Source organism: Microcaecilia unicolor, chromosome 4 (genome assembly GCF_901765095.1).
Source record: "Microcaecilia unicolor chromosome 4, aMicUni1.1, whole genome shotgun sequence".
In the NCBI taxonomy this organism is placed as follows: Eukaryota; Metazoa; Chordata; class Amphibia; order Gymnophiona; family Siphonopidae; genus Microcaecilia; species Microcaecilia unicolor.
The window spans coordinates 309,181,409-309,196,710 of NC_044034.1; the positions used below are offsets into that span (position 1 = coordinate 309,181,409).

The 15,302-nt window shown below is 44.0% G+C and overlaps 1 protein-coding gene across 2 annotated transcripts in view; it reads left to right on the forward strand.

Moving 5' to 3' along the window:
- Nucleotides 1-15,302, forward strand: part of DOCK5 (dedicator of cytokinesis 5) — a 291,277-nt gene that overhangs the window by 218,852 nt on the left and 57,123 nt on the right. For both annotated transcript variants that reach the window (XM_030201825.1, XM_030201826.1), the window contains exons 28-30: nt 1,491-1,589; nt 2,086-2,180; nt 13,485-13,563. In XM_030201825.1, coding sequence (XP_030057685.1) covers nt 1,491-1,589; nt 2,086-2,180; nt 13,485-13,563 — 273 coding nt within the window. The remainder of the gene's footprint in view (nt 1-1,490; nt 1,590-2,085; nt 2,181-13,484; nt 13,564-15,302) is intronic.

Below are 15,302 nucleotides of genomic sequence, written 5' to 3' on the forward strand. Positions count from 1 at the left end.
TTTCAAATTGTGTAGCAGTGCTTGGAAAGTCTCACGCCACTCATCCATGTAGCCCTCTTCCCCCACTGTGTCATTCCCACCACCATCTGCTTTTGGGCCAGAATGCAAGGCAGAGCATTACATAATGGTCCCACCAGCAAAGCACACAGGAAGTTTTTCTTTTGGGCAGAGGGGCATGCCATACCACTGGGAAATTATTCCCTCCTCCAGAGTGAGCTAAAGATATTGGGACTGATATTGAGCAGGACTCTGGATGGAGCAGCAACTACCCAGATAAGTCCTGCTCAGGAGGTCCATACTCAGATTTTCAGCTGTATTATCTAGATCAGGGGTTCTCAATCCAGTCCTTGGGACACACCAGACTAGGCTGGTTTTTATGATATCCACAATGAATATGCATGAGATAAATTTGCACGCACCGTCTCCATTGTATGCAAACTTATCTCATCAATATTTATTTGGGGGGGAGCCTGAAAACCTAGCTGACTGGATGTGTTCCAAGGTCTGGGTTGAGAATCCCTGATCTAGATACTGCCTCTAGAAATCCAGACAGACTGCCTCAGCACTGTCCAGTATGGACGGAGCAGTCTGGGGACGGAGCCTACACAGTTTCCACTTACCTGGTTAGCGGTGATTATCAGTTCACTTACCGGGTAACAGCCCAGATAAAGCGAGAATAGCAAAAAGGCTGTTTCAAATTTATCCTGTTATTTATCTGGGTACCAGTCTGATACTCAACAATGGCTGTTTACCAGATTCTGACGCTGAATATCCGGGTATAAAATAACCACAGCAGTCAGCGTTAAAATCAAATGTCGACCACCACAGTTGACTATTACCCCATTAATATTATAAATATAATATCAAAATATTTCTTCTTTCCTCTGCCTATATAGCACTCACCTTTCCCTCAAGATTCCAGCATTCAGGCTGCAGTGTCACACTCACTCCCAGGCTCTCCCCTACCATGAAGCTTTGTTGGTTGAATCCTACAATGATGCCTTTGGCTCCTGTACTTTAGCCCTCCTTTTCATTCCAGGTCTTGAAGAAGTTTATACAGAGCAGTGTCCCGTGCTGGGTGAATGGGCATGATGCAGATTTGCCTATCATGCCCTTGAGGTTGCTGTGGTCTCAGTGTAGATGCCCTTTCTGTATGTTGCAGAAGTTGGATTTGAGTACAAAAAACAAGCTCCGCATATTGTTTCTGAGCTTATGCCAGAATTGTTGTTTTGTTTTGTTTTTGGAGGGGGGGGGGTCATTTTTGAGTAACATAATACCTTCACTGCATGTTCTGTACTATAGAACCTGTAAACTCCAGGAGGTTTGAATAATTCTCTCAGAAGGCGCTGGACTTCTTTGTATTAAGATGAAATTTTATTTCTTAAGTTTCCATTTCATGCTTCCCTAAATGCTGGTTTCCCTTCCCAATTGAAAGAAAGGAATGATTAACAAATTTGCATCTAGATCTCTCTCTCCTTTTTTTTTTTCAGGGTAGTTTTGTAGCTTGTATGACAGCCATCCTGAGGCAAATGAATGATTACCATTACAACCACTATGTCAGCACATTCAAAACAAGACAGGACATTATGGTGAGTCTAGAGCTTGACGTAGAGTCTCAGTACAAACTGCATCTCTAAAGTGTTACTAGGACCTGTGAATCTGTGCAGTTATTGGTGCTGTGTGTCTCAGAGTGCAATGCTCCTTTATTAACTCCTTGCTCTTCATGGCTTATCACATCCTTGCAGAGGTGATACGAGGAATACAAGCTTTATTTAAATCTTTCATTGAGTCTCCAGGCTCTTTCAGCATTCCTTGAATGGCACAAATACTGAAGCTTCAAACATCTTCTCTGTAGACAAGTCATATTAAGTCATGTGAATGGATCCCATTGGTTCATTATGTCCAGTGGGAGCTTTGTGTCTCTCTGTCTTTGAAACTCCCTTGAAGCTGACTGGTCTTTGAACCTATTTATGGCAGAGAGCTAAGATTCAACAAGTTTATTCTCCTCGGATCTACACTTAAATGAGGTGATATGTAATCACTGCAAGCTGTTCTGACTCTCCTCTTCCTTCTGTTTTTCCCCAGGATTTCCTGATGGAGACTTTTATCCTCTTTAAAGATCTAATTGGAAAGCGTGTCTACCCAAATGACTGGATGGTGATGATAATGATGCAAAACAGGTGGGTCAGGCTGTAGCAAAAAGGAGAATTCCTAATGCAGAGCTCAACAAACCCCACGCGCTAGGTTGCCATGGCGACTAAAAATTCAGACCTGGTACCTAAGGTTTGCAGGCCGTGATGCTGTCTAAATGGTTTTTTTTGTCATCTGCAGATGCTTCTTTTTTACTTTCCTCCCCCTGATGGTACAGCATTTCTCCCTCCCTCTTCCCCCAGTGTGAGTCAGCAGCTCTCTTGACTCCTTTCCCCCCCTCCCCCCCAACTCCATGGGTCCAAACACCTCTCCCGATTCTTCTCATGCCCCACTGCACTTCAGACCTGTCTCCTTACTGTAGCAGTGATCAACACATGCTGACTTCAGCCAGTCCTGGAACCTTTCCTTTGCACGTCCTGACCCCCGCTGATGCAATTTCCTGTTTATGCAGGAGCAAGACTTGGCAGAGGAAAGTTTCCAAGGCTGGCTGCAGACAACATGTGTTGATCGCTGCTACAGCAAGAAGACAGGTTTGAAGCTTCTCAGGGCTGGGAGGGAGAGTTGTTAGACTCATAGGGGTGGGGAGGGTCAGGAAAGATGCTAGACTGGCAGGGGGAAGGGAGAAAAAGAAAATCTGGACCTGCGGGGGAGGGCGGAGATGATGAACTACCAGGGGAGATTGGGAAGGGAGATGCCAAGCTACCCAGGGAGGAGATGGTAAACCACCAGGGTAGAGATGATGAACTATCGGGGGTGACTAGTCAGAGAGGGGGAGATGCCAAACTACTTAGGGGGGACCCAGAGAGAGAGGAGAGAGATGCTGGTTTTATAGTGGGGAGAGAGTGAGAGATGTGGGACAATGGTCTGTGGGAGATGAAGGGAAAAGAGGGGGGTAGCGATGTTGGACTCAGAGTTCAGGACACATGCTGTACAGGGTATTGGGGGGGGAGGGAAATGGAGAGACAGAGATGCTGTCCTGTGGAGGGATGGGGGAAAGATAACAGATATATGCTGGGCACTGGGTCAAGAGTAGAGAGAGACAGAGAGATAGTGGACCATGTGGGAAGAATAGAAAAGATGCTGGACCATGTGGGGCAGAGAGGGTAGTGAGAAAGAAGTAGCTGGACACAGGGAAGGATAGGGGCACAGAAGGGAGATAGTGGGCATGGGGGAGCATGGGGACAGAGGGTCAGTTCTGGACAGGGAGATGGTAGGGACCCAGAGGACCAATGTTAAACTTGGGGGGGGGGGGGGGCAGGTTAGAGACACAGAAGAGCAATGTAGGATATGTTAGGAGCATAAGGACATGGAAAAGAGGGATGTTGGAATGGGAAGATATGGACACAGGGATGATGCTGAACAAAGGGGGATAGGGATACAAATTGAAGATGTTGAGCAAAGGAAGTGAGATGTTGAACATGGGGGCAGGATAAGGACAGGGACACAGAGGAAAGATGGATAATGGATATGGAGAGAAAAGAAATGTCATATGGATAGAAGACCCTGACAAGGCAGAGGAAAGTAGAAACCAGAGATATAACAAATAAAAATAAATAAATAAATAAATAAATAAATAAATAAATAAATAAATAAATAAATAAATAAATAATAAAACAACAGATACAACAATAATTTTATTTCCTATTTAGTGATAGAAAATGTCAGTTTTTGGAATGTACAACTGCTAAAGCTGATATCAGACATGGCTGAGGTCCATGGAAGAAATTTGGGATGGGACCCCTAAAGCTCTGCACCAGACTATGCTTTCTGTGGGTTCAGGTAGGCTTGGGGGGTCCCCTCTGGCCAAAGAGTTGCAGACAATTGCCCTGGTTGTACCCTGCTCCCAACACTATCCCTGATATCTGGTATCTTTATATTTTGTACAGTACAGGGATAAATACATTTCTTACTATTTATCTGGTGGTGTTCTACATGTGAGGTCTGACTTTTTGGATTTCAGTTTAATTTCTAGTTTGAGGTCACTTATTCTATATTTGGTATTTATGTTCTGTGTGTGTGTGACCAAGGCTAGGTGTTCTATTAGCATGAATTTTCTATGTAGTGATCCTTAGTAATTTGGCTTGTTCAGTTTTAGATGTTTTAGGGCCCACAGTAATATTTAGGGCATTGCTGTTGTATGTGTGTGTGTTTGGGGTGGGGGGTCAGAAAGAGGTGGCAGTAACAATTTGGGGGGGGGGGGAGGGAACAGAGATGAAGAGGCTGGCTGTGTTCATTGGGGGAAGAAGGAGGGACGGATTGGCTTGTATTTGAATGTATGTGTGTTGGTGGGTGGGGGGCAGAGAGAAATATTCTGGCTGTAGGTGTGTGTTTGGGACAGAAAGAAGTGGCAGCATGCATTTGGGAAACAGAGAGAGGAGGGGGCAGGCTGGCCATGTGTATTGGGGAGGGGCAAAGAGAGGGACAGGTTGAATGTATGTGTGTGGTGGGAGGCATAGAGGTGCATTTGCCTGTAGATGTAGGGGGAGCACAGAAAGAGGTGGCAGTGTGCATGATGGGAGGGGGGGTCAAAAGAGAAACTGGGTGAAGGCTTGGGGGGGTATGAGAGAGAGACAGAGACTGGATGAAGGCTTGCAGGAGAGGGTATGAGAGAGAGAGAGACTGGGTGAAGGCTAGAGGCATGAGAGAGAGAGAGAGATTGGGTAAACAGAGGGACACAGAGATTGGGTGAAGGCTAGGAGAGGGTCTGAGAGAGGGACTGGCAGGGACCCAGGCTATGGTGGTAAGTGAAACAGAGGCAATTGCCTCTTTGCTTCACCCATCAAAGCGGTACTGTCACATAGCTGACAGCTTACTTTCGGGAGACTGCTGGTTTGTGGGACTGATTTACTGAAGTTTCTACTGAAGTGGAGGAGTGACATAGTGGTTAGGGTGGTGGACTTTGGTCCTGGGGAACTGAGGGAACTGAGTTCGATTCCCGGCACAGGCAGCTCCTTGTGACTCTGGGCAAGTCACTTAACCCCAAAATACTACATTTTCCTTACACTAGAATGATGCAAAAAATCAGTGTACTACGATGGAATTATAATGTGGAGGAAAAAGAGCCTCACAGAGCTCCTGGACAATATATCTGTCTATTGGAGCTAAAACGGATCTTAAACTGATCCTCTGTTCATCATTGGCTCTAAAAAAACCTCCAAGAAAACATATTAATCATTGCTCACTAGCAGATTTAACAGAAAATTTTTTTTACTGTAGTGGCAGATTTAATATTTCCACAATAGTGACAAATATAATGGTTCCATTCAATTGTTACTTCACAAGATGTTGGAACTTAGTGTAAAATGAACACTTATCTTTAGCGCTAGAAGACTTCACACACTCTTCTTAAGGCGCTCCAAGCCAACGTGGCCAGCGTTTCGAGCGTTTCATAAAAAACTGCTTCAGGGCTTAGGTAGCGCTAGTCTTCTAAAAAAGAAATTCAAATTATTCATCACTATAATTGTGAAACAATGTTCAACTGATTTTAACAAACTCGCCCACTCACATGAAAACCGCTGTAGCGGTAGTCTCCTGCACTCGGCATTGCGATTCCTTCAAAATGGCTCCGATTTATACTGAATGACGTCAGACACTGTGCCGTGGATTAACCAATCACCATATAGCAATACTTAAAGCTTTAAAGGTGTACTGCCACCCTTAACCCTCCATTGCCCGCCGCATTGAGCCTGCCATGAGTGGGAAAGCGCGGGGTACAAATGTAACAAAAATAAATAAATGCCCACAGGCACAGAATAGGAAAAGAGCCTTAGTAAATCAGTTTCTAAAAGAGCTACTGCCATCTGGAAGGAGATTCCTGCCCTTCCTCCTAAAAAAAAAAAAAATTCACTGCGAACAGTTATTGGAGGGATGGGGAAGGAGAAGCAAGAGAGGTCTCGACTGCTGGCTCCTAGATTTATGTTTCAACATTTTTATTTATAACAATATATAGAAAACACTTACAACGTTATAAATGTCCAGAAATCTAAATGTGTACAATGCAAAGACTGCAGAGTAAGGTCTGTCCTCCATTGTTGACATTTTCTTGCCCCCCCCACCCCCCAATATCTTGATTTCCACAACATTTAACAGCACCTTCCATGAACCATAATATACCAGAATAATAAAAGCAGAATCATGCTCTTATCACCGAACTGTAAATAATAATCTTCCCCCTTCCCTCCCCTTCATCCCCCCCTTGTCCCCCCCTTCCCAACCGAAACTCATTATTCCAACCTGGGAAATTACATACCAGAACCCTTCAGATCACATTAAGAATCAGACTACGACCTCGGGGGTAGCCCCCAGATGGCCAAAAACCTTTTCTGTCTCTTGGGGGAAAACCGAGATTCTCGGGCCTCCCAGGATGCCAAGAGATGTACTTGGTTACTCCAGTGCCAATATGCTGAAGGTCCTGCACCGTCCAATATTGCAAGATGCATTTGCGGGCAAGTAAACACAGCTTACATTGGAGCATCACATCATATTTATTCCTACTCCCAAAAGCTCCTGGCAGATCAAAAAGCAGCTGATCTACAGTTCTCAGAACCTTAATTCCCAACCCATGTTCTATAAAACGTGTTGCCTGGCGCCAAAATGCTTGCACTGTGGAGCTGCTGCACAAAGCATGATACAATGTCCCCAGGGCTCTCCCACATTTCAGACAGGTAGATTCCATCAACCTCCCCATGTGAAATAGCTGGGTTGAAGAGATGTATGCTCTATGAATAATGCGATAAGCGCATTCCCTTAGTCGTGCATCAGTAGAAAGAACTGGTTTGCGTGCAACAGAAACTGATATATCCCAATGAGGGGCATAATTGAAAGGAGCGCCCAAGTTTTTCCTGAGGACGTCCTCGCAGGACGTCCCGGCAAAGGGGTGGGGAAACCCGTATTATTGAAACAAATTGGGCGTCCATGTTTCGTTTCGATAATACGGTCGAGGATGCCCAAATCGCGAAATTTAGGTTGACCTTAGAGATGGTCGTCCTTAGAGATGATCGTCCCCGATTTTCGGCGATAATGGAAACTGAGGACGCCCATCTCAGAAACGACCAAATCCAAGCCATTTGGTCATGGGAGGAGCCAGCATTTGTAGTGCACTGGTCCCCCTGACATGCCAAGACACCAACCAGGCACCCTAGGGTGTACTGAAGTGGACTTCAGAAATTGCTCCCAGGTGCATAGCTCTTTTACCTTGTGTGCTGAGCCCCCCAACCCCCCCCCCCCCCCCCAAAAAACCAACTCCCCACAACTGTACACCACTACCATTGCCCTTATGGGTGAAGGGGGACACCTAGATTTATTTATTTATTTATTTATTTATTTATTTATTTACTTATTTGCATTTGTATCCCACATTTTCCCACCTATTTGCGGGCTCAGTGTGGCTTGTGGGTACAGTGGGTTTCTGGTGGGTTTTGAAGGGCTCACATTTACCACCACAAGTGTAACAGGTAGGGGGGGATGGGCCTGGTTCCGCCTGCCTGAAATGCACTGCACCCACTAAAACTGCTCCAGGTACCTGCATACTGCTGTCATGGAGCTGGGTGTGATATTTGAGGCTGGCATAGAGGCTAGAAAAAATATTTAGAAAAAAATTTTTTTGAGGCAGGCAGAGCTCCAGAGTCTCAATGCATGGATGAGACGATGGTGCAGGGAGGAGGGCTTTAGATTTGTTAGGAACTGGGCAACATTCTGGGGAAGGGGGAGCCTATTCCGAAAGGATGGGCTCCATCTTAACCAGAGTGGGACCAGGCTGCTGGCATCGGCGTTTAAGAAGGAGATAGAGCAGCTTTTAAACTAGAAATGGGGGGAAGGCCGACAGTCGCTCAAAAGAGCATGGTTCGGGATAAGGTATCTTTCAAAGATATCACCATAACAGGGAAGATAGAGTATCCTGATAGTGAGGTTGCAAAAGAGATTGTAGTAGATCGGGTATCTTTAAATAACAATAAAAATCAGACAAAAGATTGCCAATTAATACTGTCAAGTACTAAGCATGATGTACTTAGGAACAACAAACATAGTTTGAAATGTCTATATGCGAATGCCAGGAGCCTAAGAAATAAGATGGGGGAGTTAGAATATATTGCACTAAATGAAAAATTAGATATAATAGGCATCTCTGAGACCTGGTGGAAGGAGGATAACCAGTGGGACACTGTCATACCGGGGTACAAATTATATCGTAGTGATAGGGTGAATCGGATTGGTGGAGGGGTAGCATTGTATATTAACGAGAGCCTTGAATCAAATAGATTGAAAATTCTGCAGGAAGCAAAACACTCCTTGGAATCACTGTGGATTGAAATTCCAAGTGCAAAGGGGAAAAGGATAGTGATAGGAGTGTACTACCGTCCGCCTGGCCAGGACGAACAGACGGATGCGGAAATGTTAAAGGAAATCAGGGACGCAAACAAACTGGGCAACACAATAATAATGGGGGATTTCAATTACCCGCATATAGACTGGGGTAATGTAACATCTGTACACGCAAGGGACATAAGATTTCTTGATGAAATCAAGGACAGCTTCATGGAACAGCTAGTTCAGGAGCCGACAAGAGAAGGAAAAATACTAGACTTAGTCCTTAGTGGTGCTCATGATCTAGTGCAGGGGGGTAACGATACGAGGGCCGCTTGATAACAGTGATCATAATATGATCGGTTTGATATTGGCATTGAAGGAAGTGAAACTAGGAAATCAAGTACGCTAGCGTTTAACTATAGAAAGGGTGATTACGACAAAATGAGAAAAATGGTGAAAAAAAGACTGAAAGGAGCAGCTCGCAGAGTAAAAAACTTGCATCAGGCGTGGATGCTGTTTAAAAACACCATCCTGGAGGTTCAGGACAAATATATTCCACGTATTAGAAAAAAGGGAAAAAAGACTAAAACGTCAGCCGGCGTGGCTAAACAGTAAGATAAAGGAAATCATTAGAGCCAAAAAACAATCCTTCAGAAAGTGGAGAAGAGAACCAACTGAAAGTAACAGGATAGATCATAAGGAATGCCAAGCCAAATGCAAAGCGGAGATAAGGAGGGCAAAAAAGGACTTTGAGAAGAAATTAGCGTTGGAAGCAAAAATACATAGTAAAAACTTTTTTAGATACATTAAAAGCAGGAAACCGGCCAAAGAGTCGGTTGGGCCGCTGGACGAAAATGGTGTTAAAGGGGCGATCAAGGAGGACAAAGCCGTAGCGGAGAAATTAAATGAATTCTTTGCTTCGGTCTTCACCGAGGAGGATTTGGGGGGGACACCGGTGCCGGAAAGAATATTTGAAGCGGGGGAGTCGGAGAAACTAAACAAATTCTCTGTAACCTTGGAGGATGTAATGGGTCAGTTCAGCAAGCTGAAGAGTAGTAAATCACCGGGACCTGATGGTATTCATCCCAGAGTATTAATAGAACTAAAAAATGAACTTGCGGAGCTACTGTTAGAAATATGCAATCTGTCCCTAAAATCGAGTGTAATACCGGAAGACTGGAGGGTAGCCAATGTTACTCCGATTTTTAAGAAAGGTTCCAGAGGAGATCCGGGAAATTATAGACCGGTGAGTCTGACGTCAGTGCCGGGCAAGATGGTGGAGGCTATTATTAAGAATAAAATTGCAGAGCATATACAAAAACATGGACTGATGAGACAAAGTCAGCACGGATTTAGTGAAGGGAAGTCTTGCCTCACCAATCTAATGCATTTTTTTGAGGGGGTAAGCAAACATGTGGACAATGGGGAGCCGGTTGATATTGTATATCTGGATTTTCAGAAGGCGTTTGACAAAGTGCCGCACGAAAGACTCCTGAAGAAATTGCAGAGTCATGGAATCGGAGGTAGGGTATTATTATGGATTAAGAACTGGTTGAAAGATAGGAAGCAGAGAGTAGGATTGCGTGGCCAGTATTCTCAGTGGAGGAGGGTAGTTAGTGGGGTCCCGCAGGGGTCTGTGCTGGGTCCGTTGCTTTTTAATGTATTTATAAATGACCTAGAGATGGGAATAACTAGTGAGGTAATTAAATTCGCCGATGACACAAAATTATTCAGGGTCGTCAAGTCACAGGAGGAATGTGAACGATTACAGGAGGACCTTGCGAGACTGGGAGAATGGGCGTGCAAGTGGCAGATGAAGTTCAATGTTGACAAGTGCAAAGTGATGCATGTGGGTAAGAGGAACCCGAATTATAGCTACGTCTTGCAAGGTTCCGCGTTAGGAGTTACGGATCAAGAAAGGGATCTGGGTGTCGTCGTCGATGATACGCTGAAACCTTCTGCTCAGTGTGCTGCTGCAGCTAGGAAAGCGAATAGAATGTTGGGTGTTATTAAGAAGGGTATGGAGTCCAGGTGTGCGGATGTTATAATGCCGTTGTATCGCTCCATGGTGCGACCGCACCTGGAGTATTGTGTTCAGTACTGGTCTCCGTATCTCAAAAAAGATATAGTAGAATTGGAAAAGGTACAGCGAAGGGCGACGAAAATGATAGTGGGGATGGGACGACTTTCCTACGAAGAGAGGCTGAGAAGGCTAGGGCTTTTCAGCTTGGAGAAGAGACGGCTGAGGGGAGATATGATAGAAGTGTATAAAATAATGAGTGGAATGGATCGGGTGGATGTGAAGCGACTGTTCACGCTATCCAAAAATACTAGGACTAGAGGGCATGAGTTGAAGCTACAGTGTGGTAAATTTAAAACGAATCGGAGAAAATTTTTCTTCACCCAACGTGTAATTAGACTCTGGAATTCGTTGCCGGAGAACGTGGTACGGGCGGTTAGCTTGACGGAGTTTAAAAAGGGGTTAGATAGATTCCTAAAGGACAAGTCCATAGACCGCTATTAAATGGACTGGAAAAATTCCTCATTTTTAGGTATAACTTGTCTGGAATGTTTTTACGTTTGGGGAGCGTGCCAGGTGCCCTTGACCTGGATTGGCCACTGTCGGTGACAGGATGCTGGGCTAGATGGACCTTTGGTCTTTCCCAGTATGGCACTACTTATGTACTTATGTACTTATGAGGGTGGGAGGGGGTTAGTGACCACTGGGGGAGTAAGGGGAGGTCATCCCCAATTCCCTCCGGTGGTCATCTGGTCATTTAGGGCACATTTTTGTGGCTTGGTTGTTAGAAAAAAAGGACCAGGTAAAGTCGTCCAAGTGTTCATCAGGGACGCCCTTCTTTTTTTCCATTATGGGTCGAGGATGCCCATGTGTTAGGCATGCCCAAGCCCTGCCTTCACAACACCTCTGACACGCCCCCATGGTCGTCCCCATGACAGAAAGCAGTTGAGGATGCCCAAAATCGACTTTCGATTATGCTGATTTGGGCGACCCTGTGAGATGTGATTTGTGATTTGTGTCGAAAGATGGGCACCCTTCTCTTTCGAAAATAAGCCTGAATTTGTCAATGGAGCCCCTAACTCCCGCTCCCATTTAAGTTTCAACCCGATGTAATCTTTAGATGATTTCCATTTAGTGAGGGCTTTCTATAATAATGAAACAGATACCTCACCCTCCCTCAGGGATTGAAAGAACTCCCTAAGCTTGAGCCCCATCTGGCCACTGAGTGAAATCTGAGGCAGCATTGTCCAAACGCAAACCTATTCCCCCAGGAAACTCCCACCCTATTCAATATATCCTTGGTAGGGACTAACATCCCCTCAGCAGTCAACAAGTGCTCCAGTTTGACTATATCCTGCTCTTCCCATTGACAAAAACTCTGTTGGTAAAGCCTGGTTGAAAGGCTGGATTGCCCCCCCAAGGTGATCTGGTCAGTGACGCTTAGGTCCCCCCCTCATGTTCTGCACAATCAACCTCCATATCGCCCTTAAAGGGTTAAGTAACACACTCCCTCAAAACTCCAGAGGGATCTGGGTCTGCTTTTGATGTAATAGGGAAAACAACTGGTAGGGAGCATAAAAAGCTCTCTCAAGCCCCAACGGGGTGTAAGTCTGTGTCTGAAGGCACCAGTCCCCTAGATGCCTTAATTGGCATGCCTTATTGTAAAGTTTCATATCAGGTAAGCCCACTCCTCCCTGCCCCCAACCCCCTATCAAGTATGAAAGTGGAATTCTAGATTTCTTATTAGCCCAGCAAAACTGGGCGATCAATCTGTATAAAGCCTTAATATCTTTCTGATATAGCCAAAGAGGCAATGTCTGTAGAGAGTAAAGCCACTTTGGAAACACCACCATCTTGACCAAGCTCACTCTACCCATCAAAGATAGGGGCAAATTCTGCCAACCCTCTATGATCCTCCCAATATCCTCCAATAGTGTGGAAACATTTAATTGATATGCTCATGTCAGGTCCTTGGGTAATAGAATGCCCAGGTACTGAAAGGACATCTCTGCCAATCGCATGGGGAAGTCCGCCCTCCATTCCATCATTAACTGAGCCGAAGAGGCCTGGGCCTCTGATTTGCCTAAGTTTAAATGCAGTCCGGCATAGTCCCCATTTTTGAAGATTTCCAGTAGGGCGGGTAGCGAATCTCGCAGCTCAGTTAAATGCAACAAGAATGCCGCCACTTTAAAGATCTGGGTGCCCAACGAGACCCCTCGCACCGCTGGATTATCCATTATGTCCCTCAGCAACGGGTCTAATGTTAAGACAAAAGAGGGGAAAGAGGGCATCCCTGCCTGGTACCTCTTAGAATCTGAAAATCACATGACTCCACCCAATTAACAGAGACTCACGGTCTAGGAGTAGAGTATAGAGTTTTCACAGCCAATAGGAATCTCCCTGTGAATCCATACTTGACCATCGTGGTGAATAGAAAGTCCCAATGAACCCGGTCAAAGGCTTTTTCTGTGTCAAAAGTGATGAGAAGTGATTGCAAATTCTTCCTATGTCCATACTCTAAAGAGGCCAAGATTCTCCGAAGATTTTTTGCCACCGTAGAGCCTCGCACAAAACCCACTTGAGATTCATGCACAATCTTTGGGAGTACACGCGCTAGCTGATTCCCTAGTATTTTATGGCTCCTAGATTTAATAAAAATTTGTTGAGACCTGCCCTACTAAATATCCCAGGGTTAGCAGAAGATGGGATTTACTACTCTGGAGGAGTCTATATAACACTTCAGGGATTTTAACACATTTGTCAGTTTCTGCCTCCCTGAGAATATTAATGACCCTGTACCAGCAGACAGGCATCTCACATTTGTACTACACCACCATGGGACATCCTTAACTTCTTGGCTAGTCTCTTGCTCCCATTTTCACTGGATATTTTATATTTAAAGCAGGTTCCATTCTCCCTTAGGTATGCTATGAGGCTTGAAAGCGTCAATATTTAACAGAATTAAATTTCTTCACACCTAGTCTCCTTCTATTTTTTTCCTTTCCAGAGTTTTCCTTCAAGCAGTGAACCAATTTGCGGAAGTGCTAAACAAGCGTTTCCTGGATCAAACCAACTTTGAATTACAGGTAAGGCTTTTCAAAGTATTTCTAAGGACTCTGGCCAAAGAGGATACAGACAGCAGCAAGAAGCCACTGGAACTGGAAGTTCTTTAGATGAGTGGCCAAGGGGCTACAAATGACTTCTTTACAAAAAATATATGCTTGCTCACCATTGATGTAAGTACCCAATTAATTATTTTATGGGCCTGAAATATACCCTTACTTTTGATGCATCCTGCTGGAGTCACAGGGAGCAGAATTGTTTTTAGCTCTAACTTCTTGATTTCTTAGGTTGATATTCACAAGATTTGTTCATGCAGCACCAGCATTACCATTAGATAAACTTGGCATCACCTGGAGTGCCAATTTTCTTTTCTGAGGGGGTGGGGCAGAGAACAGAAACAGCAAGAGAGCAGACATAGAAGCTGAGCTTGTGTGACTAGCAGGGATTCCTTGGTCCTCTAGCTGAAGAGGCAGTGTTTCTGTTGGGTATCACCAGGTCCTGCCCCCTGAAGATTACACAGAGCCAGCCAAGCAAAGTGGTGGGATCCTGTGCTGCAGATTCCTTCTCTTCAGTGGTGGCACCTTGAGCATGTTCAAAATGCATGGTCATGAGCCAGCACATACCATCAAATATAAAACATAATAGAGAAGACTGTATGTGGTAGATATTACTATTTAAATATACTAATATGTATTAGGGGAACATCAGGATGATTTACAAAAGGTGATCAAACCTCTTATAGAATTAGGAATAACAACCTTATGTATCCAGCCATTAGATACGTTACATCTAAACATAACCATGAATGATAATACCCTTGCCAAGCAGCTTGTCTCTGGAATTCTATACCATCAGAATTAAGACTTGAAACCCTCATATGATTTATTTCGTTAGAACCTTAAATGAATATCTAGTTGTACATTCTATCTTATTTACTTATTGGGAATTAATAACTGCCTATATGAAGAGATTCACTCAAGGTGGTGTACAGAAGGTACAGTTTAACATAAAACTTACAGTTTTGTTAACAGTATAACAATAGTAAAATAACCAAGAATAAACATAAATACAATAAATGAGGTAAACTTGAAAACAGTAAATTGAAACCTAATAATAGAACTACCATGATAGGTCTACTCTGTAATGGAATTGTACAATCTGTATTTGTAACTATCTAACTGTGTGCTTAGTTATTATTTTGTACACTGCTTTGGACCCTTTGGAGGAATTAGCAGTATATTAAGTGCCAGATTAGATTAGATAGGACTATTTTCAGGTCCAGACCTACAATACATACTTAATCACTTGTCCTCCAATCATATATCATTTTGTACATATGTGAAAAATATGTGACAAATCACTAGCAAATTGTGAAACAAGAAAACAAAAAATAACTTATTTCTTTGTTTATTTATAATAAAAAGCAAACACTTATTGGACAACACTGGATGTAATTCAAATTAAATCACCCAACACCCACATATAGGACTAGATTCAATATTTGTCGTTGAAAAAATTGGTGAGGATGGAAAACGTGACTAAGTGTATTCTATAAATGGCGCGGTTTATAGAATACGCATGATGTCCATGTGACTAAAATTTAGGTGCCCAGTTGTATATGCCCATGCCTAACTTTAGGTGTGGAATGTGTTATTCTGTAACACTGAGCGTAAATTTTAGGAATGCTCACGACCCATCCATGCCTCTCCTATGGCCATGCCCCCTTTTGAGATCCATGCGGTAGAATTTACACAGACTACTT